This window comes from Rhipicephalus microplus, chromosome X, assembly GCF_043290135.1.
Source record: "Rhipicephalus microplus isolate Deutch F79 chromosome X, USDA_Rmic, whole genome shotgun sequence".
Classification (NCBI taxonomy): Eukaryota; Metazoa; Arthropoda; class Arachnida; order Ixodida; family Ixodidae; genus Rhipicephalus; species Rhipicephalus microplus.
In genome coordinates this window covers 481,309,296-481,337,201 of record NC_134710.1, presented here as the reverse complement: position 1 = coordinate 481,337,201, position 27,906 = coordinate 481,309,296, and the positions used below count along the sequence as shown (strand labels likewise).

Genomic DNA, 27,906 nt, shown 5'->3' with positions numbered 1-27,906 from the left:
CGTCTTGTGTTCGACATCGACGTACATTGACAGCATGTCGGCGATCGTCTTGTTAAGCCGCTCGGTGAGGCCGTTGGTCTGTGGGTGGTACGCTGTCGTCCGGCGGTGGTTTGTTTGGCTGTATGCCAAGATCGCTTCAGTTAAGTCGGCAGTGAATGCCGTTCCTCTGTCGGTGATAAGGACCTCCGGGGCGCCGTGACGTAGGACGATATTTTCGACGAAGAACTTAGCTACCTCGTATGCACTGCCTTTTGGCAGGGCTTTTGTCTCGGCGTAGCGGGTGAGGTAGTCGGTGGCTACCACGATCCACTTGTTTCCGAAAGCCGACGTCGGGAACGGCCCCAATAGGTCCATACCAATCTGCTGAAAAGGTCGGCAAGGTGGATCAATTGGCTGCAGAAGTCCCGCTGGCCTTGTCGGCGGTGTCTTGCGTCGCTGACAGTCCCGGCATGTCCTCACATAACGAGTGACGTCGGTGGTAAGACGCGGCCAGTAGTACCTTTCTTGTATCCTCGCGAGCGTGCGAGAAACACCGAGGTGCCCTGCCGTCGGATCGTCGTGCAGGGCCTGCAGGAGTTCTGGTCGCAGAGCTGAAGGCACCACAAGGAGATACTTAGCCCGAAGCGGTGAAAAGTTTTTGTTTTGTAGAAGACCATTTCGTAGAAAAAACGACGCAAGTGCGCGCTTGAATACCTTCGGGACTTCGGCGGTCCTGCCTTCGAGGTATTCTATTAGGGCCTTAAGTTCCGGGTCGGCCCGCTGTCGTTCAGCGAAGTCGTCGGTAGTTATCGTTCCCAAGAAGTAGTCGTCATCCGGGTCGTCGGGTAGCGGTTGGTCGACAGGCGCACGAGAGAGACAGTCGGCGTCGGAGTGTTTTTTGCCGGACTTGTAAATGACAGTAATGTCATATTCTTGAAGTCTCAGGCTCCATCGTGCGAGGCGACCTGAAGGGTCGTTCAAAGTGGCTAGCCAACACAAGGCGTGGTGGTCGCTCACAACTTTGAAGGGCCTGCCGTAGAGGTATGGGCGAAATTTCGACGTAGCCCAGATGATGGCGAGGCACTCCTTTTCTGTTGTGGAATAATTTGCTTCTGCTTTGGATAGCGATCGGCTGGCGTAACTAATAACCCTTTCAAGTCCGTCAGCCCTCTGCACAAGAACGGCGCCAAGACCTACGCTGCTTGCGTCAGTATGTATTTCTGTCTCGGCGAATTCGTCGAAATGGGCAAGTAACGGAGGCGTCTGGAGGCGATGTTTAAGCTCCTGGAAAGCGCGTTCCTGTGGCGTTTCCCACTTGAACTCCACGTCGGCCTTAGTAAGGTTAGTGAGAGGATCGGCGATGCGGGCGAAGTTTTTCACGAACCGCCTATAATAGGCGCACAGGCCCAGAAATCGGCGCACGGCTTTCTTGTCAGTGGGCGGCGGGAATTCGGCGATGGCGGCTGTTTTCCGTGGATCAGGACGAACTCCAGACTTGCTGATAACGTGCCCCAGAAACAAGAGCTCTTCATACGCAAATCTGCACTTTTCTGGCTTCAGTGTGAGTCCGGAAGTCTTGATGGCTTGAAGTACAGCTTCAAGGCGCCGAAGATGCTCGTTGAAACTCGAAGAAAACACGACGACGTCGTCCAAGTACACAAGGCAAGTCTGCCACTTCAATCCTGCCAGTACTGTATCCATAACGCGTTGAAAAGTTGCAGGCGCTGAGCAAAGGCCGAAGGGCATCACCTTAAACTCGAAGAGGCCGTCCGGTGTTATAAACGCCGTCTTCTCTCGGTCTCTTTCGTCGACTTCGATTTGCCAATAGCCAGTCTTGAGGTCCATTGACGAAAAGTACTTGGCGTTATGGAGCCGATCAAGTGCGTCGTCTATTCGTGGGAGAGGATACACGTCCTTTCTTGTGATTTTGTTCAGGCGGCGATAATCGACGCAAAAACGTAGGGTCCCATCCTTTTTCTTCACTAACACCACGGGGGACGCCCATGGGCTGTTGGACGGCTGGATAATATCATCCCGCAGCATTTCATCAACTTGTCTCTTGATGGCCTCACGTTCTCGCGTCGAAACCCTGTACGGACTCTGACGGAGTGGTCTGGCATTTTCTTCGGTTATGATGCGATGTTTCGTGATTGGGGTCTGCCGAATTTTCGATGACGACGAAAAGCAATCTTCGTATTGCAGGAGCAGGGCCTTGAGCTGTTCTTGCTTATCGTTCGGAAGTCTGGGATTGACGTCGAAAGCTATGGGAGGGGCTTGGTTCCTCTGATCAGGTTCCGCAGAATCGGCGAGGGCGAAAGCACTGGTGGCTTCGACAATTTCTTCGATGTATGCGACCGTTGTTCCTTTGTTAACATGTTTGTACTCATTGCTGAAATTTGTGAGCATAACCGTTGCTTTGCCTCCCCGCAACTCTGCAATTCCTCTTGCGACGCAAATATTTCGGGTGACCAACGGATGCTGACTGCCTTCAACGACGCCTTCGAAGTCAGGTGATTCAGGAGCGCCGACTGAAATAGTGCGCTTGAGCGAGGTGGAATGGTGACTTGCTCTTCCAGCACATTCAAGTCATGGTGTCTAGACGGCGTGCGCGGCGGTAGTGCTTCTTCTGTGGATAACGTTATCGACTTTGTTTTTAGGTTGATGACAGCACCATGGAGGCATAAGAATTCCATGCCAAGGATGACATCTCTCGAGCAACGATGTAGGACTACGAAGTCTGTAGGATAAAAACGGCCGTTAATGGTGACTCTCGCTGTGCAGATTCCTGCAGGCGTTACGAGATGATTTCCGGCTGTGCGGATTTCAGGGCCTTTCCAAGCTGTCCTAACTTTCTTTAACTTCGCGGCGAACGACCCACTGATGACAGAATAGTCGGCTCCAGTATCGATGAGAGCGGTCACACTGTGGCCGTCGATAAGAACGTCGAGGTCGCTAATTCACCGTCTCGCATTACAGTTAGGGCGTGGCGTCGGGTCACGGCTGCGTCGACTTGTTCCGCTGCTTCCATGTTGCGTCGTCAGGCCACCTTCGGTAAGTGAGCTTTCGTCGTCAGGGCTTTGCCTGGTTGGCGTTGTGTTCGGAAAGCTCCGTCGCGGCGTCGTCGTCGTCGGAGGATCTTCGGTAGTTCGTCGCACAGCAACCGCACCTCCACCGGTTGCTGCCCTTAGTTTCCCGGATACGGGCTAGGAGACCGGCCCCGCGTTGGGCCAGAGTACTGTCGGTGGTGCGGTGACGTGCGGCGGCTGGGCGACGGCGAACGCGAAGGGCTTCGTGGTGTCCACCGAGCTCCTGTCAGGTAGTCGGCGATGTCACGGGGTCGTTCTCCTGGCTGTGGGCGCGGTGCATTGAAGGCGAAGCCACGCAATCCCATCTGTCGGTACTGGCAACGGCGGTATGTGTGTCCGGCCTCGCCGCAGTGGTAGCAGAGCGGGCGATGGTCAGGGGTGCGCCAGACGTCAGTCTTCCTCGGTGCACTGCGCTGGGCCGCTGGCGAACGGTATGACGTCGGTGGGGGTGGTGGCGGCGGTGGCGTCTGTCGACGGAAGTGCGATGGGGCGGCGTTTTGGCGTGGACGGGGAGTAGCGTTGTGGCGCAGTGCAGCGGCGTAGCTCATAGCTTCCGGCTCGGGCAGCGGTGCGTGGGGAATTTGAAGCGATTGCCGAACTTCTTCTCGCACAATGTCGGCGATCGAATCCACTTGAGGCTGCGCCGAAGGCAACAGCTTGCGCAGCTCTTCCCGCACGATCGCTCGGATCGTTTCACGCAGGTCTCCGGAGTTACTGGCTTGAGCAGCAGCGCAGTCTGCAGTCAGGCGACGATTATATTGTCTGGTGCGCATGTCCAGGGTCTTTTCAATAGTGGTCGCTTCGGCTACAAATTCTTGGACGGTTTTCGGTGGGTTTCTCATCAGCCCCGCGAAGAGCTCCTGTTTGACCCCTCGCATGAGGAAACGAACTTTTTTCTCCTCAGGCATGTCTGGGTCAGCGTGACGGAATAGTCGGGTCATTTCTTCTGTGAAAATGGCGACATTTTCATTTGGTAGCTGAACCCGGGTCTCTAATAAAGCAGCGGCCCTCTCTTTTCGAGCGACGCTCGCGAACGTTTGCAGGAATGCGCCGCAGAAAACATCCCACGTTCGGAGCGTGGACTCCCGATTTTCGAGCCAGGTCCTTGCGGTGTCTTCTAAATAGAAGAACACACGACGCAGCTTTTCGTCATGGTCCCAGTGGTTGAGGGCGGCCACACGGTCGTATGTCTCTAGCCAGGACTCCGGGTCTTCGAACGATGACCCATGGAAAATTGGTGGTTCCCTGGGTTGATGCATGACCATCGTGGGCTGGGACGCTGCGGTTGTCATTGTCGCTGCAGTCGCGGTCATGGCCTTGGTCTTCCGCGGCTTGTCGTGTAGAAGCCCGTACTCCGGTGGTAGCCCTTGCTGTCGGCGGCTTGTTCGCTGCTCCTGGTTGGCGTCGGTGTCTTCTCCGCGACGTGGGCTGGGTTCACGGCTTGACGGGGGCGTGCGGTACATGAACGAAGCAGCACCTCCACCAGATGTCACGGGGTCGTGACGTGGCCGAAGACAGGAGACTTCTTGTTGGAATTTAACTGTTTATTTGGGCGAACCTGTGCCCGGTAAACAGAAAGTCCAATTACAGCAGCAGTCTCGCACAGATAGCAGTCTCAGACTGATAGCGGCGAACGGAGCGTCGGCCTTCGATCAACTACTGACAAGCGGCGAAGCGCGTCGGCATTTATACTCCCGCCGTCGAATGTTCTAGCGCTATCGCTGGCGGTGGCGTGCGTTCCAGAACAATCTGTACCATTCGCACAGTGGGCGTGATCTTATCGAAATGATCTACTACAGTCCGGAACCCTCTAGAAAACTGCAGGCGCGGTTTGCGCTGAGAATCGTGTGGTGTTTTGGGACGATAACAAAAACTTGGGAAATGGAACGTGGCAATATATATATAGAGACAGAGAGAGAAACATCCTCACAATATAACTAGTAATTTTTCGCCGTTTTTAGATTTTTCGATAGAAATGCACACCGATGAAGCAGCAGGAGACGAATGCGAAACATGAAAGAGAAGGACCTTCAATATATATATATATATATATATATATATATTCATATATATATATTGTGACGGGGCGAGGTCTAGGCTAATAGGATAGCGTCCACCGAGAATCGGCAGCCGAACAAGATGTCTGAGTTGCCTCTCGCGCAAGCGCCTAACGCACAGGCGTCTTCTTCATCTTCACAGAGTGCCACGCTTGCTCCTTTCGATGATGCACCGTAACATCACTCCCCTGCGGCGGAAGTGCCATCACGGCACTTAGTACGGCGGCGACGAACGAGCAGGGGGATACGGCTTGAGTCTGGTACGGTTTGAGTCTGGATACGGTTTGAGTCTGGAGTTAGGGGGTCGAAGAGGCATTGTTCAGGGGTGCGATCGCGTAGCTCACGTCACTAAGTTGTAACACTTTGTAGGGGCCATGGTAGTGCGATAGTAGCTTCTCTGATAAGCCTACTTGGCGGTTTGGTGTCCAGAGAAGTACCAGAGACCCCGGCGAGAAGTGCACGCTTTGGTGGCGACTGTCACACACACACACACACACACACACACACATATATATATATATATATATTGTTACGGTGCATCATCGTCAGGAACAAGCGTGGCACTTTGCAGAAGACGCCTGTGTGTTAGGCGCTTTCGCGAGAGGCAACTCACACATGTTGTTCGGCTGCCGATTCTTGGTGGACGCTATACTATAAGCTTAGAGCTCGCCTTGTCACAATATATATATATATATATATATATATATATATATATATATATATATATATATATATATATATATATATATATATATATATATATATGTATTGTAACGAACATGCGCGAGCCTACGGGGCACGGATGAAGAAGGGTAGTGGTGCAGCGCTTAAACTGTGTGCTTGGGTAAACCGGACAAGGCTTGTCTCAGAAGTACGCTGCTCTTTCCTAACGTTATTTTACTTCACCTTTAAATAAACACAATCACTCGTAACAGTATGGTGTAGGTGCTAAGTACATCGATCTGGACGACCCAGCTCTACTAATTTCGCCACGGAGCAGACGCTTGGCAGCCTTGCCACCGCAGCTACCAGACATGAATGACGCCGGAGCAGGCCATAACAACCTTGTTCCTGATGAGCAACCCGCTAACCCACCCCGCCGCGGTGGTCTAGTGGCTAAGGTACTCCGCTGCTGACCCGCAGGTCGCGGGATGGAATCCCGGCTGCGGCGGCTGCAATTCCGATGGAGACGGAAATTTTGTTGGCCCTGTGAGGAGGTTTATTAGCCGAACAGAACACTTCAGCACATGACGTCTTGAAGACGCTTCATGTGGGGATGTTGTGTTTGTGGTATTAAAACCACAATTTGGCGACGCCAGTGAGATAAAATATCACGTGGCCCAGCTTGTCGGCTTCATCCCACTTATTGTTGGCGCTCACCAGTTCGTAGTGCTCGAGCCAGGCTTCGACGTCGGTCCCATCCGCGCCGCTGAAGACCTTCGGGTCCCGTAGCCTAGGATGGCCAGGGCAGTTGAACTGGAGCGAAGGCGTCGATGTAGTGTCGTTGGCAGTCATGACAGGTGGTAGTGTGTGGCTTCGCAGCTCCACGGTGTAGCAACGGGGATTAACAGCACCTCCACCAATTGTGAGGAGGTTTATTAGCCGTTAAAGACAGCGACGAGACAGCGTGAAGAACCGTCCAGCGATCGGCACAGCAACGAACCGAAGCACGAGCCGAGAGAGCCGGGCGTTGGCAATGCTGCTTGCTGCAGGCACATCTTCTTCTTCACAGCCCGTGTGCTCAGATTTGGGTGCACGTTAAAGAACCCCAGGTGGTCGAATTTTCCGGAGCCCTCCACTACGGCGTCTCTCATATTCATAGCGTGGTTTTGGGACGTTGAACCTCATAAATCAATAAATAAATTAACACGCTCATCCGCCAGGACAAGCTCGCTGCGGCATGTCAGAACGTCAACCAAGGGTCTTTTCGGGGCAGCCGGGATGTTGAGGATTGGCTCAAGCACTACCAAATTGTGAGTCGCAGCTACCGCTGGAGCATTGCTAAGCAGCTCAAAAACGTGGTGTTTTTCTTGTCGGCACCGCGTCTTTTTGGTCCGACAACCACGAGAGCGCATTGGCCACATGGGAAATTTTCGTGGACGAGCTGAAGAGGTGTTTTGGTGACTTAACAGCTATGGTCAAGCAGGCGAAGCAAACACTTTCACGCAGAGCCCATTTCCCTGGTGGAACATGCACTTCCTAAATCGATGCCGCCTTGAAGCTTTGCGGAATTGTGAGTGTGATAATGTCTGTTGAAGATAAGGTAGGTCATCTGCTCAAGCGAATCGCGGAATACGTGTACTCTTTTGTTATCACTAAGGAAGACCTACACACACCTTGTGACCCAAGGAGACGCTACCGAGCGTTTGAAGCGCTAAAGAGGATGAGAGTCCTACCGAAACTTGGACGTCTTCACAATGTGCCCACGATTGCATGTGTCAACCTTTCATCCCAGGAACACATTTCTTCTCTTATAAGACGAGTGGTTAAGAAAGAACTTGCTCAACTGCAAGCTGTGTACACCGCCAGTGTCTGGCATCAGTGTGCATTTGACCAACGGCCCCGTTAACCACCGGTACCTCAGATGCGTCAGACCTACTTTGAGCCTCGCCCGAATTACACCGATCGGTTCGAACGAAAGAGTGAACGACCACTCGAAAATCAGGTACGCAGGCAAGCTGCATCATGGCGATTTGCTCCTCACCTGCGATCGCCCAGCTTTTATCAACCAACGAGGTCTACTTCTACGGGGACGACTAGACGCGACACCCGTGTTTGCTACAACTGCGGGCTACCTGGACACATCGCTAGGTACTGCTACCGTCGCCAGCAGCGAGCTCCACGATTCAACGTGTAAACGCCCTATGTACCTGCTGGCGAGTATTGATCGACCATCAGGTCTCTTTCCAACGGCAACACGCAGCACGTGCTGACTCGCCTTGCTCCAACCGCAGCGTTACCCCACCACTCGCACGCCAACAGTGATCCCCGTCCCCGCGTCGCCGCTCGGGGACGCCATCACCACTGGGAAACTAACTGGTGCGATCAATGGGTACAAGGCCGCAAAATTATCTTTCACAAGACCCCCTTGTGGTGTAATGGTTGAGAACAAAGTGAGTGCATTTGTAGACAGTGTGCATTCTGCTGCACTAGTTGATACCGGTGTTGCCGTTTCCATATTGAGCATGTCTTTAAAAAATCACCTTGGGACGAAAGCAATGTTTGCTTGGAATCAGAGTGCTACGTGCCGCGGCGTAGGGAGAGAAACGTTGAGCCCATTTAGTGTTTGTTCTGTTTTACTTTCAGTAGGAACGCAAACGTTCAGAGCTGAACTAACGGTGCTTTCACGTGCGACCCACGACATCATTTTAGGTACAGATTTTTTGCGTGAATGTGGTGCCACTTTGCATTGTGGTAGTGGTGGGATTATTTTTCCTCCCGTGTTGCCCTCTCCATTGATGAAAGATATCGTTGATGACAGCTCGAATGTGTTTTCCGTGTCTGAAGACGTCTGCTTGGCCCCGGATACCACAATGTTTGAGCGCGTAAACTCTTCGCGTTCTTGTGCAGGTTCTTAGTACGGTTTAGCCGAGCCGACCTTCAGTAACACACTTAAGACAAACGTTGTTGTGTCTCAATGCCTCGTGCTCGCCGTCGATGGTTGTGCCGATTTGTGGACTGTGAACGTTTCCGTGCAACACACATCTCTGCCTGCAGGACATAAATTGGCAATGTTTCAAGAGCAAAGTACTCTTCCTACATGGTCACTTCAACTGGCGGTGGATGGAAAGATACCCCATGCCAACTCGTAGCCTGACAATTCTGCCAGCATTGACCGTATGATCAACATGTCACTTCCTTCAACTGAACGGTCACGGCTACAAGAGGTGATCGCAGACTACGCCTCAGTCTTTGACTTTGCCCAAGACGAGAAGACTACCGTCTTCACGTACGCAACACCGCATCTATACAGGCCAAGCGCCACCAATACGCCAGAAGCGCTAACGCGTATCGCCTTCCGAAAGGAAAGTCATAGCTGAGGAAGTTAAAGACATGCTAAAAAAGGGTATCATACAAGAATCGTGTAGACCGTGGGCAGTCCTGTCATTCTAGTCAGGCATAAAGATAATTCATGGAGATTCTGCGTGGACGATTGTCGCCTAAATGCCATCACAAAAAAGACGTCCACCCTTTGCCACGTATAGATGACGCCGTGGACTGCCAGCATTCGGCCTGCTATTTTTCTTGTGTTATTTGCATTCTGGATATTGGCAAACTCCTATACATCCCTCAAATAAAGAGTAGACGGCCTTCGTAACACCAGACGGTCATTTTGTGGTTAACGTTATGCCCTTTGGTTTGTGCAATGCTCCAGCGACATTCGAGAGATTTATGAATACAAGTACTCCGTGGACTAAAATGGGAAATTTGCATGTATATGCTATTTAAATGACGTGATTATCTACGGCAAGACTTTTCGAGAGCATAAGCACCGCTTGTCGCTTGTGTTTGAATGCTTACGCGAAGCTGGCCTTGTTTTAAACTCGAAGTGCCATTTTGGAGAACGTCAAGTCCTCGTATTAGACTTTCTCGTGAATAAAAAGGGCGTACGAACAGACCCACAGAAGACCGCAGTGGTTCGAAACTTTGAACAACCACGAACAGTGAAGGACCTGCGAAGTTTTCTTGGTCTGTGCTCATATTTTTGCCGATTTTTCAAAACCTTCTTACAACTTGCCTCCCAACTGACCTCTCTTCTTCATAAAGACACACCGTACTAGTGGGATGATCAATGTGAGGCTGCATTTCAACAGCTGAAGTTTTTATTCACTTCAGGATCAATCCTGAAGCATTTTGATCTTGATTCTTTGACTGAACTTCATACTGATCCTAGTGGGCCAGCTGTTGGTGCTGTGCTGGTCCAACTCTGTAACAGCTATCAGGACGTCGTAGCATTTGCCAGTCGGACACTGACCAGAGCAGAGAAGAAGTACACCGTCACCGATCTCGAGTACTTAGCAGACGTCTTCGCCATTCAGAAGTTCCAACCGTATCTACATGGCCGCGAGTTTACAATAGTGACCGATCATCACTCACTATGCTGGCTTGTGGAAGTTCGCGACCCGTCTGGGTGGCTGGCTCGTTGGGCGTTGCGCCTCCAAGAGTGCAGTTTTTCTGTGACCTATAAGAGCTGACGATGTCACACAGACACCGACTGCTTATTCCGCCTTTCTTCAGTACACACCAATGCTGATGACGATGACATTGATGACTATTTAGTTTCTGTCTCGTGCGACTTCCCAAATACCAACAGCTTCAAACGTGAGCAACAACACGACCCTACCCTGAAACCCTTGCTCGATGCTGCGCATAACTCCACCGACAAGCACTTTACGATTTTGAATGGCTTGTATAAGAGAAACTATTCAACCGACGGCCTCCCGTTGCTTCTGGTGGTGCCAGAAAGCCTGCGCCAGGTCGTTCTTCGTTCTATGCACGATGACATTACACCGGTCATCTCGGTTTCACACGTACTCTACATCGACTACGTGAGAGGTTCTACTGGCCAAAAATGTGGAAGACTACAAAACAGTACGTCACCAGCTGCGCTATATATGTCAGCGCCACAAGCGATCCACCTCTGCCCCGGCAAGGTATTTGCAGCCCATCACTCCACTGAAATCCCCTTTTGAAAAAGTCGGCATTGACTTGCTCGGACCCCTTCCTATAAGACCCCATCCGGCCACCGATATGTTATAGTATGCGTGGATTATTTAACTCGGTATACGGAAACGGACGCACTGACATCGGCCACAGCAGCCACTGTTTCTTCTTTTCTGTTACAACGGGTCAGACTGCGTCACCGTCACGATGCTCCACGCGTTGTCATCAGTGACCATGGACGTCAATTTATCGCCGTTGTGGTTGAAAAAGTTTTGCCCCTCTGTGGCTCCTCTTATCGCCACTCCACCTCTTACCATACGCAAACTAACGGTCTCACTGAGAGAACAAATTGAACTCTTACGAATATGCTATCGATGTGCGTTGATGCTGACCACAGGAACTAGGATGCCATCTTACCTTTTGTTACTTACGCGTATAACACCGCCAAGCATTAGGTTACTAGACATTCGCCCTTCTCTCTGATTTACGCACGAAATCCACGGAGATTTCTGGACACTCTATTACCTTCTCGCATCAGGAAGATTTTTCCATCGCTCAGACGTTGTGTCATGCTGAAGAAGCACATTGTCTTCTCAAGAACACAGCAAGAGTCACTGCGATGCCAAACATATCCCCGTAGAGTTTTCTCCTGGTGACTACGTTTGGCTGTGGACTCTTGTTCGTAGAAAAGGATTGTGCCGGAAGTTTCTAGCAAAACTATTCCGGCCCATTCGTGATAGTCACTCGTCTCAGTGACGTGAATTACGTTGTCGCCCGAATCACAGCCAATAATCGGCGTTCGCGCACTACACAAATTGTTCACGTAGCCCGCCTCAAAGAGTAGCATCATAGGCTCATTTACCTTGCTCCGCGAGCTTCGTCTGCCGCCAGGGTAAATGCAACAAAGATGCGCGAGCCTACGGGGCGCGGAAGAAGAAGAAGGGTAGTAGAGCGGCACTTAAACTGTGTGGTTGGGTGAACCGGACTATAGGCCTGTCTCAAAAGTACGCTTCTCTTTCCTAACGCCATTTCACCTCACCTGTAAATAAACACAATCACTCGTAAATATATATATATATATATATATATATATATATATATATATATATATATATATATATATATATATATATATATACTGGCTTATCTCAATACTTTTGGGGTGCTGCGAATAAATGAGTGGCCGTCACGCGCATGCTTGGCATGACCCTGGCTTTTTTCGCACAGATTGCTCACCTTATTTTTGATATATATATAGGAGTTTTGAATGCTTTCAACAAACTCTGAAGGGCACACCAATTATTGATATAGATATATACGGCTGTATAAGTTACATCTCGCGACCACATTTATTGCATGGCTTGCCGACTGGCAGTAAAGGTCAGGGAATAATGGCTGCAACTTTCTTAAGAAAAAAACATGTCAGAAGGTAATAACTGGTTTCAAAATATCTGTTGAGGTTGTCAATACTAATCGGTAACCAATGCTACATACCCCTGTCATGCTGCAGCACATGCCGGCGCTTTTCGAGCGTTTCATAACACGAATTTGAAATTGTGCTATACCTATCTCTGCAACCTTGTGGCACACACATTACGCTTGCTTATGAGAACAGTAACCTTATAAGTTACAGTTGTGGTTTCGCGTTATTAGCAAACGCATAGTTCATCGCACTACCGACGTGCGGATTATCACAATAAAACTACGTGACGCCAAAATTTGATTTTACTCTTTCTTTCAGGTGACGGTGCACAAAGACTTGGTAAGCCTTCTTTTTGTTTACAATTTTGGCTTAAGCACAGTTATTTAACACTTGAAATGATGTGCAACACGCCCCGCCGCGGTGGTATAGTGGCTAAGGTACTCGGCTGCTGACCCGCAGGGCGTGGGTTCGAATCCCGGCTACGGCGGCTGCATTTCCGATGGAGGCGGATATGCTGTAGGCCCGTGTGCTCAGATTTGGGCGCACGTTAAAGAACCCCAGGTGGTTTAAATTTCCGGAGCCCTCCACTACGGCGTCTCTCATATTCATATAGTGGTTTTGGGACGTTAATTCTCACTTATCAATCAATCAAATCAATGATGTGCAACATGAACAAACGTTCTCTAAACTTCGAAAGTTGGCCTTGTAAAGTGACCATGCATGTAGTTTCCGGTTCATTTCATCTGTATGTTTGTACACGAATTTCTTCCCGTAAACACAATGTAACTATTGACATTGCTTACACGATCAAAATTGCAGAGAAAAATAAGAGATGGAAACACCCGGAAATAAATATTGGACCGAATTTTGTGCCGCATGAATCCACGTTGCAACCATTCCCACAAAACTGCGCGCCATGGGCGCGCGCAGCGTTCTCATTTAGCGGAAGCCTAGTTGGTCCATCGCGAAGGAAACCAAGCTGCGCAACAAATGTAAAAATGAGATGACGTGCTTGTCGCCTGGTTTTCTTGCAATGTGGCATCAGGTTGCCCTTATCGTGACTGGTATGTTTTAACGTACACGACTAGGGCTCCTTGGTGCACTCGTGTGTAGGGCGCAAGATAATTCTGCCACCGCAGCCATCTCGGCACTCATGTCTGTAAGAAAAATAACATCTGCGAATTCCCATTCAGCATTTTTTTCAATGTCTTTGTGAGTTGTCTGCGTACCGAATAATACTGAACTATTGGCCTCGAGCACATACCGTGGCGCCGTGGTGCCACCTACGTCATCGCATCACTTATAGGATGCTGGCGTGTGTTGTCTGCTGGATCAATGCCTTTCATGCGCTTTCGAAACCATGTGTTTTTGTTGTATTGTCGAATCTGACAATCAAACCACGAGCAGGTACCCCGCCGATGGCATCCACGTGTAGGATGGTAATAATAATATTATTAATATATGGGGTTTAGAGTCCCAACGCTACGATATGAATAAGAGAAACGCCGTAGTGAAAGGCTCAGGAAATTTTAACCATCTGGCGTTTTTTAACGTGCACTGACATCGTGCAGAACACGGGCCTTGGAAATTTCATCTCCAACTTCTATATAAGCTACAATTGTCGCTTACACCCGGTGTAACTGACACCTTAGAGGACGAGACAACTGCCGTCATGAAAGCTAAGCTGCTAATACGTTGTTAAGTACTTTTCTGGTGATACTTCTCAGGATTTGTTTGAAGCGAGCGAATAAACTTGCACAAATGAGGGAAACGTGAAGTTAACAGTAATACCACCCCCGCGTACGAAGCAAATGCAGACCTCTCGACGAACACTTGAGAGTGGTCAGGGGAGTGAATCGCTTGATATGATTAAAGACGTTGGTGAAATTTGCCAAACCAAGAGGCCGTTCCCTCTCTACTACTCATTTTCGTTGTGCTATCGGATCTGATAGACGATCGTCACCATTTTCATCGTTTTTTTACTGCTGATAAATTTACTTTCACATTGGCTTACATGGTCGCGAGCGTACCAATTTTAGTTTTAAGCGCCTTCGATAAGATCGTCAATGTGATAAATCTATGTTTCATAAGAACGTCACCATGACAAACACGCGAGTGCTCTTTTAAAGACGATAGTCTTTTTGTGAACCCTCGATGCAGAAATTTTGGTCTGTCTCTTTGTCCACCCTTAACGGTACCCTGAACGGCAGCAGACGACCCCTCGAACCGCCGACCCAATCTGCAGTGCCCACCAATATTGCTCAATTGATTGATATGTGGGGTTTAACGTCCCAAAACCACCATATGAGAGACGCCGTAGTAGAGGGCTCCGGAAATTTCGACCACCGGGGGTTCTTTAACGTGCACCCAAATCTGAGCACACGGGCCTACAAAATTTCCGCCTCCATCGAAAATGCAGCCGCCACAGCCGGGATTTGAACCCACTATTGCTCAAGGTTCAGCGTTCATGCTTGTGCGATTGTCAGTTAAAAACAATTATTGCGCATATCTGAGGCACCATAACAACACGTCAATATTATGTATGTGCGTCTCTTATAAAAAAGGCATACATGATTAATTGTAAGGACCATAGCAACTCACCTTGCAACGCTTGCACGAAAACGCAAGTGTTTCCAACACTTTGCTAAGACGACACGGTGGAGGCACCTACCCATCGCCTTGCGTTCTACATACACTTTGTCACCTCCGAGACAGGCGCGCAGGGCGCGCGCGCTTTGTTTTCCAAGATTTTGTCACGTTCAACTCACCTTGCAACGCTTGCACGAAAACGCAAGTGTTTCCAACACTTTGCTAAGACGACACGGTGGAGGCACCTACCCATCGCCTTGCGTTCTACATACACTTTGTCACCTCCGAGACAGGCGCGCAGGGCGCGCGCGCTTTGTTTTCCAAGATAACTGCCAGATAGCGCTCATGTCTTACGTCTGAAGTGACTTGATGCGCTCGTTCACGTCCGCTGCACGCTCGAGGCACTCTAACGCAGTGCCTCCAGAATACCATTCACTGACTTTTTTTTGCGCAGAACATCAAATAAACGTTTTGTTCACTCTCTCCAGACGCAAGATTATCATATTTCGACGACAATTGCCGTGAAACATGTACAAACGCGACATTTTTTTACTTATGTAGTTAACATAGCGTGCAACTGTCGTTCTCCACAACCATCGATAAACGCGCCCGATGAGCTGCCGTGAATGCTCGTGAGCATACAGGTCAATTGTTACCGAACATGTTAACTGCAGCAGCGTACGAAACTGCCGTCTTCAGACCCCCGTTAGTGTTGGCGCCTTTTCCTTATTTCAGTTTGACCAGCCAAATTTCGCACGTCACTTTTTGCATTTGGAGTATTGATGAAAACTGACAGAGGGATCTGTGACATGCCTCTCACGCTGCAACCAACACTGCACCAACAAGCTTAAGCTACTTGTAGTAAGCCGCGATGCTGCGGTTACGGTGCTGATCCAAAGGTCGTGGGTTCGATCCACGCTATGGTTGTTGCATATTGGTGGAGGCAAAACTTTGGAAGCCTGTGTACCGTGTGATGCTAGTGCACGTCAAAAAACGTCCGATGGTCAAAATTTTCGGAGCCGCCACAGCGAAATCCTTCGATGATGTCATGGTTTTGGAACGTGAAATTTCATACATCATAATATTATTAGCTGCTTCCACGCAACTGGATTATACGGTGGTAATACCTCCGGCAGGCGAAATTAAGCTTTACACTTTGAGAATTAAATGCGGTGCACCACACCCGAACGTCGCGTTCCACAACTAAGCAGCAAGGCGAGCAGGAGCATTTTATCTGTAACTACAGTGTCTACAAAAATACTGCCTAGTGTGCTGAGCGCGGGCGAGGAGATGGCTCCGTCGCCGATGACTGCCGATGGGGCCCGCTTGGTGCGGTCTGGCGCGAGTGGGTGCTGCGGCGCGAATGGGTACATCTGCGTTCAATCCGCGCACTCGGCAAGCGCTGCGAAACCTTCAGTAGGCCGAGTCGCATGAGGCCAACTTTCAATTTTTTCGTATTTTCGGAGAGTTCTTTACAAAACGCTTAATAAATACCTACGTGACAGCTTTCACAGTACACGTATTTAGCAATATCAAATGAAGATAATGTCTAACATACACCTCACCGTTGGCTGCCGCCCACAAAAAACACAAACGCACACGCACAAACACACGTGCATACACACGCACACACACGTACATACACACACACACGCACACACACACACACACCTACGTACACACACACACGTGCACACACACACACACACACCTACACACACATACACACGTGCATACACACGTACGCACTTATTAGGTACAAGATGGGTTGGGTAATTTGTGAACACTGTAAGGACAGCATCAGGCTTCAGGCGCTGCTTCTCGCGGGTGATTTCATTCACGACAGCGGTCACTGTAATCTGAAAAGATCGTTCGATGCAGTCACTCTCAAAATGTCGTTCGCAATCAAAATGTCGTTCGCAAACGACCGCCCTCGGCGTCAGCCTTTTGTCTGCCCTTTTGATCCTCCTTTGCCATTCTGCAAGCCGTGCTGGGTCCATCAGTGTGGTGAACAAAGATACCCTTTCGTCGTTCGACCAATAACCGCTTCGACACAGAGGCACAAAATATGTCCTTTCTTTGCATTGCCCCTTAGCCTTTAACATCTCGGTATATTGCTGCTCACACCTGGCGAAATCGAACTTCACAATACGACAGATAACAGCTGTCAAACACTTATCTTACTCGTAGCGAGGCTCCGGCAGCAAATGGACGAGAAAACTTCTTCGCACAATCAGGCACTCACTCGACTCCCAGCGCCGCTTGCGGCAAGTGAGCGCAGTCATGACTTGTCAGACCACCCTCCGTCATACGAAAAGCGCGCGCTAAGCACACTAGGTTTTATTTTTCTAGACAGTGTACTGTAACGTCGAAACAATCACAGCGCTGGCCTCTCCTGTGGAGGCCCTCGCGGCCCACGAACATCCGACACCTTCAGCCACACTTCTTCACGTTTGTTTAAAAAAAAATCATAGTTTCACTATCAGTGAATTTGACAGCAACATATCGCTATAATCTACAAACTGAGCTCGGCGGCTAACTCTATTTATTCCAATATGACGTAACTGCACAAATGGTGTCAAAGAATGCAGCCGCGCCAGGGAAAGACGCTGTTTTTGCGCAGTTTGTACGCATTGATAGCGCTGCCTGTATAAGGTTATGTCAGCCGGCCGCTGACGCCTTCCAAGACAGAGCGTGCGCCAGCGATAATGGGCGTGCCCTCAGAATGAGAGTTCGCAGTGGTTGCTCAAGCACCCCCCCCCCTTCCCAATATTTCTTCATGCTCGTTAAACACGGGCGGTGCATTTCTCTTTCATTAAGCATTCAACGGCAGGTTTAACACGTAGGGTGCTGTTATCGCATTCGCCCTCCCAGCGATGGAGGTGTGCCAGCTCGTTTGACCTCTGCTTTAGCTACTTCCATCGCCCTCACCTGCGCGCGCTTACATGCGAGTTAGCCATACGATGCGCGGAGCTGTGTTCACTTGCACCTTATACGTGACATGGTGGCGATGGCAAGGCGAAACTCGCCAAGACTGTGATTATCATTCCTATCTAATACAAATAGGTTCGTTTATTTCCCCACTTTACACACGCGTTGAAGTTCATAAGCGAATGGATCATTTTGCATTTCTCATTTGTCTTGTAGTAAGGAACACTTTTTTCAGAGCGAGACTGGTGCCGCCGAGTGTCGTTTTGTTCAGGCCGTGACCAGCAATGCGAGAAAACATACATATGGGGCCTACTTACCATGAGTTCGTCCTAACTGCTTCATCGTCCCATTTGTTCGCACTTTGCATTACGGAAATGCCAACTTTGAAAAATGACGCTACACCCCGGGGCAACTTTTAACGTCTAGCGTTAAAGAGCTCGTGTCGCGGAAAATGCGCCGCCGGCGTCGGCCCCGTTGGTTGTGAGCGAAAAATCATGTGTGCGTCTGTGACTGAAAAACCAAGTTACTGAGATAACCGTAAGAGGCCGCTACTTGTCCACGCGTGCGCGCTATCACACTGAGAAAGCTGCCTATTCCAAAAAAAAAATTCTCAAATTCACGAGGCGCGGTATTTTCTTTGCCCTGCCACCCCTCTTTGCTTAGCTTCCAGCACTTTCTTCGGGACGAGGAAAGGGATATAGCAATTGCAGCATGCGACAAACATTTGTAACTCCACTCCCACTGGACGGATTCTTAAATTTTTTGCAGTGTTGAGTTCGTGAGGCAATTAGCTTTTGTGAATTCATTCTATGGTTACTTGAAGAAGTGTTTCAGGGCCGTTTTAACGCATTTGGTTCGACGGGTGTCACGACGAAAACGAGCCCATTCGGCGATAATAGCGCGCACTGGTCCAAACTACTGTGTGCGTGTTTTTGTGCATGCGTGTGTATGTAACAAACCATATGAATAAGTATGCACTTAGCGCTTGAAGGGTGCACTGAGGGCTAAATTTCGCTATCGCGTTCAACTCTTAAAGGCAAAGCTTAAAGGGGTGCTGACACAAAAACCTAGGCCTCGCAGTTTTCTGCTGCAATGCGTTGCTGGGGGCCTGTTAGTCATGACACGACACATCGTTTGCTGCAGCACGTGACAAATAATTCATTACACGTCCCTCATTATCAATCAGTTTCAGTTTTGGTTTGAGGGAGTTCCAAAAACTGGGTGCAACTGTCACCACCTAGCGTGTGCAGCTCTTGACCACGTCAGCACAAGAAACTGTGATGCATATCCACACGGTCCGCATAAAGAAATACTTTCGAATAGGACACGTGACTGGAATGTCGCCAAACACAAAGCTTTCTAAGCGTGCGCCACGGGCACGCTTACGCAACCAGCTGTAGAGAAACATAGACTGCGGGAACTAACGCCGCGAAAGAGAAATGGCGGCTATGACGCCTTCTTAACTTGTTTTGTTGACCATAGCGTGGCGACGTGAGGGAAGTAGGGGGTCACATCGGGGTCTCCTCCGGTGGTGTCTATAGCGCTATGGAGTCGGTCGCTCACAAAAACTTCAAAATGAATTTGAATTACCTTCCAAGCTATATTCGCTGTTGATACACTTGCAGATGATATACGAATGTTCACGAGAATCGACCCCGCAGGCTGTCTCGGCACCAACATTTTGTGTCAGTACCCCTTTAAGGGTCCCTCAATTTTTCTTGGCAGTGCTGTTGAAGTTACAGAACCAAAACACATACTTGCTAGTGCACCAAGAAATAGTTCCTAACTTTATTGATAATTTTTATTCGCCTCTCTCCAATCGACGCTGTCCTCTTTATTACGAAAACTCAAACAGTTGTGGGTAGTCGAAGGGAAAATAATGTTATTCTTTATATCATGATAATTTCTTCCTATTTTCTCATATCTCAGACCATATGTGCTCGCCTGTTTTCCCAAAGTGAAAATGGCGTCCAATACGAGGCCCATGTGTGGCCAAAAACTCACCGCTTACTTCTTTAAGAAAAACGATGTACTCTGAGTTAGGCTAATAAATGCACACTGATCATTATGAATGTTTTTTCTTCATATTTTTTCTTGTGTATACTTTCAAACGCATTATGACAGCGTGTAAGCAAGGTCATGCTTCAATATGAACTCAGCTTCTAGCTTCTAAAAAAGACAAGTGTAGCACAAATGTGCCGAAGCCTGTAGCCTTCACTCCACTGCCAAGATAAGATGTCCGGGATAGGCCCCGTGTGCCACCCCATTGCTCTTCCGTTGATGACACTGATCTATGGTGGACATGATACACCGTTCGAATGAGCGTTCCCGAGAGCTCCACAAACATGGTGTCCGTTCCAGGGAAATGAGAACTTCCGATACCACGCAAGCTTCGAATTCGATGGAACGGGGAAGACGTCGTCAAGGTACACTGCCCTTATTAACGACCTCGAGCCTTGGAAACGTTATGAGGTAACGCTCCAGGGATGTTCTCAAAATGTCTGCAGCGACTCCGTGAGCACGACGTTCGACACTCTACCAGAAGGTAAGCCTACACACGCGATAACATCGAGGCAACGCTAACAAGGAACAATAAAACAAGGAAAAATTGATGAATTTATGTCGCACAGCTTGAAGGGAGCATTTATTTGATATGAGAGTGAAAGATCGCAGAGCGAAAGGTAGGTAACAACAAAGTCACCAAATTTCTGTGCAGCTGTGTTGCGTTCCGTTTACTGTACAACCTCATGGTGGGAGCCCACATATGCAAATACAAAGTGTGAATAGGTTTGACGAGCAGGAAAAGTGATAGTGTCTCGACAGCAGGACCTGTCTTTGCCAAAGACACCTTGTCATCTTTGGCGTATTGGTTTTAGGCAGGTTAATGTTGATGTCACGTCCCACATCTTCAAGTGTCGTTGTTGGTGATCGCTGTCTGAAAATAAACTATAAAAGGAGATGAGTGGGACACTTTCCCCTGTGTGTACTAAGCTTGTTACGCCGGCCAGCCCACATGAGGTGCTTTCTCCTACCCGTTCAGCCTACCCAAATTTTGTGTACTGTGTTGCATTCGAATATTTGTGAGACTGGTTTGCCAGGTTACATTTATTTATACCGTGAACGCAACAAAAGGTCAATATACGAGTGGAATGCTTATAGGAGAGAACAAAAAGAAGCCGGTGAGCCTGTGAGCTCGAGTGTCTGTTAGTGGTAAGTTAGAAGCCTGGCGTTTCTCATTTCAAGTGTGCTGACAGCTTCAAAAAATGAAAAAACAACGGTAGTAAGTGCGCAGCACAGAACGTTCGACTAGCACTATTGTTCAGATGGCAAACTGTTCTTTGGTTACCAAGACAAGCAAGCATAAGCATGTGTAACAAGCTTTCACTTGCATAACCGAGCCTAGCAGAACTTAGCCACGGCATTTATTTTTCTAACAGAATTTTCCAAACACTTTCACGGCTGAACATTCACTTGTGTCTACTTAGTCGAGATACACCCGTGCACTCAACAAATATCTAGTGCTACTTAAGGCAAGCGTGCGCTCTTAACTTTACTTAAAAACCATGAATGCCTATACTTGTATTTTAGAGCCACAGTAGTGTGTAGTAATAAGTTCCAATTATTCCCACTCCTATGAGAAAGCTCAGTTCCAAGTGCTCGGTAAACACAAGAGGTGTGTTAGAAATGTGAGTTACTGTGAATTGACTTTAGCATCAGCGCCAGGCGAAGATAAGGACAACTGACCAGGTGAAAAAAATCTGACCTGAGGATTTACCCATTGAAAAAAAAAAACATGTAACTCATAAGCTTCACATCGCTCAAATAAAATTGCTTTAAAACACCCCTATACTTACCACTACCCTACGACCTATGCATCCTACTTTTCCCGCATAAAACCATGCATTTATATTCACAGATTTCTTTCAATGTATGCGCCTTCTTCATTCGTGAAAGCCAGGGACCTCCGTCGCTGGCTGGCACCGACAAAGTCATTATTTCCGTCATAAGACATGTGTGCACCCCACCCACTGAGCTCAGGGAGCAGCGGGGTCAGTTGCACTCTGTACCGGTGCTGTGCATTTACAAAGGCCTATTTTCTCAAGAAGGCAGAACTGACGAGCGTCGTTTCCGTGGTTATCATTACTCCAAACAAAACCCTCCAAGATGTGCCTCATGGTGAATGCACGCAAGATGCTCGAGCCGGTGACAGAAAGCATGTCAAGCGTTTTATTGGGTGCATTGTTGCAGCGGTTTATTTGAGTCTCTTGTCTCGCGCTGAGTGCCGCGTTGGTCAAAGGGGTCTTTGTTTGGAGGATAATTTGAGGGAACTCCGGGCCGCTATCACTGCTGGTGGCCACTTTCCCCAACACTGCTGAAAGTGTACAGTGCAGTTTCTTTGCACTCATATGCTCAGGCGGTTACGGCAGCAATCAGACCGGGAAACTTTTAGGCATTTTGCACCGGAAAAGCGGGAGATGAGTTTGTAAGTTCTCTTTCGCTGGAAGTCGCAAATAAATACTGTGCATACCTTGACAGCAATCTGCACATGAATTTGTTCGGCTAGGTTCGGCATGAACAAGTTGCCTAGGCATGCGAAGTATGGAAATTATGATTATAAGAGGTACCTATAGAATGATCGTTTTCTATGTAGCACAGCTTCCTGCGCATCTTGTGAATTATATGCATATTTTCTACGAAGAAATATTCGATTCAATATGGCGAACAGCGCAGAAAACACGCATGCACACGAGTAGGGGACACGGCACATTATCATGCCATGTGCACTTCTCCTCTGCGACTGCCATGTTAGCCACAGAGAACCTACGCCTACTCGTTTAGATTTCCATCCTACTTCAAACCAAATTTAGCGTTGCGTCTCATTAGTTGTTTCACCTTGTCCATCGTCCTTTTTAGCGCTAATTATGTCTGAAGTCAAGAACAAGGAATATCCATGCTGTGTCCATGCCTGAATTGTGTGTTTGGCTCTAGGCTCAAATATTGATCATTTAGAAAGTTGTGAGATTGGGCCAGTTTGTACTGCAAACTACCGACCACCGAATACGCTCGCGATGTTATTGCCCGCGCTGACCACACCGTCAGATTGCCCGCAAAAAATTGGCGGCTTCTCAACCAACGCAGCAGCGTCGTTACGATGAGCGACATCATGACGAACGATTTTCAGAGGGTTGCTGGGTTCTTCTCTGCTTCCCAACGTGATGTGATCGCCTTTCTCAGAAGCTTTCTGGTTTTATGGGTCACACCCCGTGCTCCAAAAAGTGACGAATGTCATGTAAACAACTGTGCCGGATAATCTAACAACCTCGTCCACTCTGTTATACTGTGACATCGTCCACATATCAAGGCTCAAGCGTTACTACCCTCCTTCGGCTGTGCCTCCTTGGCCCAAACGCGTCGGCGCTTTTCCTGTTGGGGGTTGTGTTGCATGGTTTTCACCGATATTTGCAGTGCATAGTGCAATATACCCTGAATGCTTTCTAAATAGAAGGCGAAGGAGTTGACGTTCATGCATGAGTCATACTGTGGCTTGCTGCTAAGCAAGTGTTTTTGCCACGTCAAAATATGCAGTGTATTAGCGAAGGAAGAAAACAAAGGACATCAAGGGACTCGGACAAGAACCAGTTTTCAGCAGAAATTTATTGAGAAACAAACAATATATATATATATATATATATATATATATATATATATAAACTTGAAGGGAAGGCACGACAGGTCCGGGTATTTTCTATATTGAATTAACTTGCAGATAGCACATAGGAAAAGGATCGTATTTACTAACGTTTCGGCCGTGGCACGGCCTTCGTCAGAGTAAGTAGGTATGATACAATGCAGCCGCTTTTATAGGCTCACGTGATGAACTCTCGGTATAGCAGCTAAGACAATCAAAGTAAAAAATGGTAATCTGTCAGAACCTTGTGTTGACATGACTGACATGTGACGGGTGCATGAATATACAAGTTTCAAATTTCCTTGCGCATCGACACGTGGGGCACAGTATGGTTGGCAGGACATGTAAAAGAGCTCAGAAGTAAAGAAAGCACGGTTGACTAATATTCAATTTAATATACACTAAAATATTTTTCTAATCTAAGAAGTCGTGTTGTTATAGTGCGAGGCAGGTGAGCTTTCCTGCGTTTTCATTGATACCTGAACGAGTGGTGTTAAATTTGTGGATCAAGAAGGATTCCCTCACTTCCCTATCGTGATTTGTCTTGAAACCAGACTGAATAATAGTGGCCCTAATTTTGTCGAAACCATGGCCAGGCATACTGACGTGCTTCGACAGCGGTACATTAGGGAGGCTTACGGCATGTGCACGGTGATTATTAAAACGAATTCTGAAACTTGTCTCCGTTTGACCTATGTACTGAGCACCGCATGTTGAACACTCGAGAAGATAGATGACGTTGATACTATCACACGTGTAGTTCCCATTTATCTTTAAAGAAAAACTGGACGATGTACTTGAAACTGTTTTAGATGTCGTCATGTGCGCGCACACTTTGCAACGTGGTTTGTTGCAGGGATGACAGCCTTCATGATGTGAACACGTGATTTTAGATGAGGTTAGTAAATCACGAAGGTTCCGCGATCGTCGGTAGACCACGCGTGGTTGTTCTGTAAAGATTCCTTTGAGCCGCTCGCTCTGTATTAAAATGTTAAAATGTTTCTTTAAGATATGGTTCACATTTGGAGCTGAGGCCGCATGTGTCTTTATGTTGGGACGGTCGATGTGGCTTCGAGTTCGGGACACGATGCGTTTGCAAAATACCGCGATCTACTTGAAAGCATTGCAAAAGACCGCCCAGAAATTCGGCGAATTTTCGCCACGCTGATACTGCCTAGAAGTGGAAACCGTCGACAAAGGAACTGTAACCTGACATTCGTCCGACGCTGCAACAGGGAAGCATCAGTGTTCAACAACATGCTTCGGAATTTATGCTGCTATTCCCGGCTAGTTTGCTACCTCGATCATGAAATCGAATGGTTACCACCCACACGCGTCCTCGCAGCAGACGGCCTTCATATGAGCTTCGAGGGTGTGTCGTTGCTTGCAAGCCACATCCGCCACCTGTGCTTCAGGAGACCGGTGGATGCGACATCAGCTGCCTGGTGCGATTCATCAACGAATGACGACTCTCCGCATCGAGTGGATCGAGCTGGGCGACCTTCAGCACCCAGTCATCCTACAGCACAGCCGAACTCAAGAAACAACACCACGCCGACAGCAACCTTCACCATGACGAGCAAGCCTTCCGTAGCAGAGAACGTCACCTCGAAAGCATCGCGCGCCCACATGAACAAGTCGCAATCTACACAGCCTACGTCTAGCCTACCGTCGCCTGCGGTTGTTGCATCACTTTCGCCGTCTCAACCACGCTACGGACTCCGGAACAGGGGCACAACCACGAGAGGAACCAACTGACTAACACAACGCCAGCTGGGTGAGAGTACTTTATCTGTTGGCTCAATGAATTTTTCAAGAACCAGGAAGGTTATAGAAAAACGGACTCGTTGTGAATCGCACGTTTCTATGCTTAGAATGTATGTCGCGGCAACAAGTGCTCCTAAAGGTTTACAACTAAAACTGCAGCCGGCCACATCAGAGATGTCAAAGGAAAACCTGTCAAGGTGGCACAACACCTTAAATCGGGCGTCTGTTGAACTAACCAGCATACTTATTAGCCATTATGAATCATCAGAAAAAGGTCTGCGGAATCAGGAAAAACAGCTTGTGCAATCCTCTCAGTTTACGACTGAAGAATTAAAAACTCTCGAATTATATCGGTCACAGAAGTTAGCCGAGTTGGATGCTAAAAAGTCAAAGAAGGTCGCGCGTGACAACTTAGAAAAAAAGGAATGCTCCCGACGAGGAAACATTCTAACTACAGCTGAAATGCGCCAGCCCGAGCTGGAAAGTAAATCTTCTGGACAGGATAACATTATGAATTTGTCATGTTACAATCTATCAATTGAGGAACGTAGTGTGTTATCTCGAGGACTTAATTTTTGCCCTGCAACAGGAGGCTATAGTGAATTTCAGTTGGTGAAGGATCTTCACAATTTCGAACGTAACATGCACCTCCGTGAGTACTTTTATGATCGGTCCTCGGCTCACAATACCGATAGCTCATCATTGCCATCTTACAAGCATTGGACACCCCCCTCCCAAAGAGACAAATGTCTATACCTTTATATCAGAGCTGTATAACGCGATGTCATGCAGACATATAAAGAACGTACACCATTGCACCGCAACCTTACTGACAGAGAACAACAAGCAATTGAATCCCTCGCTGGTCGTAATGACATAATTATAAAACCTGCAGATAAAGGAGGCGCCATTGTTGTAATGGACAGAAGCAAATATATCAGCGAAGGCCATAGGCAGCTCAGTGATGCATCATATTACAAGCGGCAAGATCATGACCCAACAAACGAGTTCAAAGATATTGTTCGTGATACTTTGACTGCGCTCTTTAATGATAAAGAAATGAGCTATGGCACTCTGAAATCCCTAATACCGTTGAGCCCCGTAGCTGGCAGGTTTTACCTTCTTCCCAAAATTCATAATAGAGATAATCCCGGTAGACCGATAATTTCTGGAATTGGAACAGTGACTGAGAACCTTCCCGTTATGTAGATAGCCTCATCAACACCATTCCGTCCAGCTTTTCTTCTTACATTAAAGATACCAATCACTTTCTATCAGATATTGTTGACCTACAGGTTCCTCAAAATTCGTTTCTCGTTACGTTAGATGTCACGTCACTATATACTAATATCCCTCCCTCAGACGGCATCGAGGCAGTTATCTGCGCGTACAACGATTGCTACGCCAACAAACCAGTTTCCGCATCTACGTTAGCTACGTTGCTTAAGCTCATTCTTGAACTTAACAATTTCGAATTTGATGGGACACATTATGTTCAAGTTAGCGGTACATCTATGGGCACAAGAATCGGACCAAACTACGCAAACATATTTATGAAGCTCCTTGAAAACAAATTTCTTGCAAATTGTGAATATAAGCCATTTTACTATAAGCGGTTCATCAACGACATTTTCCTAATCTGGCACCATAGTGAATCGCAACTTCTTTCTTTCATAGCAGATCTTAACAACGCTCCTCCGGCGATTTCTTTTTCGCACTCATATTCACCTGTGAACATAAGCTTCCTTGATGTCATGGTCACTCTACGTAACGGGAAGCTGATAACTAATCTTTACAGGAAACCCACGGATAGGCAGCAATATCTTCACTTTAGTAGTAGTCACGTGAAAGACAACAAAACTAGTATTCCCTACAACCAAGCAGTCCGTTTTAAAAGAATATGCTCTGATAGCAGCGAATTTTCCCGCCACTGCGAACAACTTCGGAGCGCGCTCGAAAAACAGAGCTATCCGGCCAGCATAATCACAGACGCCATCAAACGTGCAGAAGAACTTGACCGTTCAGACCTGCTGAGTACTAACAAAAGACCCAAAGATTGTTCGTGGACTAATCTAATTTTGACACATGCGGCCTCAGCTCCAAACGTGAACCATATCTTAAAGAAACATTTTAATACAGAGCGAGCGGCTCAAAGGAATCTTTACAGAACAACCACGCGTGGTCTACCGACGATCGCGGAACCTTCGTGATTTACTAACCTCATCTAAAATCACGTGTTCACATCATGAATGCTGTCATTCCTGCAACAAACCACGTTGCAAAGTGTGCGCGCACATGACATCTAAAACAGTTTCAAGTACATCGTCCAGTTTTTCTTTAAAGATAAATGGGAACTACACGTGTGATAGTATCAACGTCATCTATCTTCTCGAGTGTTCAACATGCGGTGCTCAGTACATAGGTCAAACAGAGACAAGTTTCAGAATTCGTTTAATAATCACCGTGCACATGCCGTAAGCCTCCCTAATCTACCGCTGTCGAAGCACGTCAGTATGCCTGGCCATGGTTTCGACAAAATTAGGGCCACTATTATTCAGTCCGGTTTCAAAACAAATCACGATAGGGAAGTGAGGGAATCATTTTTGATCCACAAATTTAACACCATTCGTTCAGGTATCAATGAAAACGCAGGAAAGCTCACCTGCCTCGCACTATAACAACACGACTTCTTAGATTAGTAAAATATTTTAGAGTATATTA

General features: G+C 47.9%; 1 protein-coding gene across 2 annotated transcripts in view; it reads left to right on the top strand.

Annotated features, from left to right (window-relative positions):
• Nucleotides 1-27,906, top strand: part of LOC119160793 (receptor-type tyrosine-protein phosphatase F) — a 223,567-nt gene that overhangs the window by 65,480 nt on the left and 130,181 nt on the right. The window contains exons 6-7 of one of the 2 annotated variants that reach the window (XM_075880871.1): nt 12,528-12,548; nt 20,091-20,274. The exons of the other annotated variant lie outside the window; for it this stretch is intronic. Of the exons in view, the coding sequence (XP_075736986.1) occupies nt 12,528-12,548; nt 20,091-20,274 (205 nt within the window). The remainder of the gene's footprint in view (nt 1-12,527; nt 12,549-20,090; nt 20,275-27,906) is intronic. 2 annotated transcript variants of the gene reach the window in all.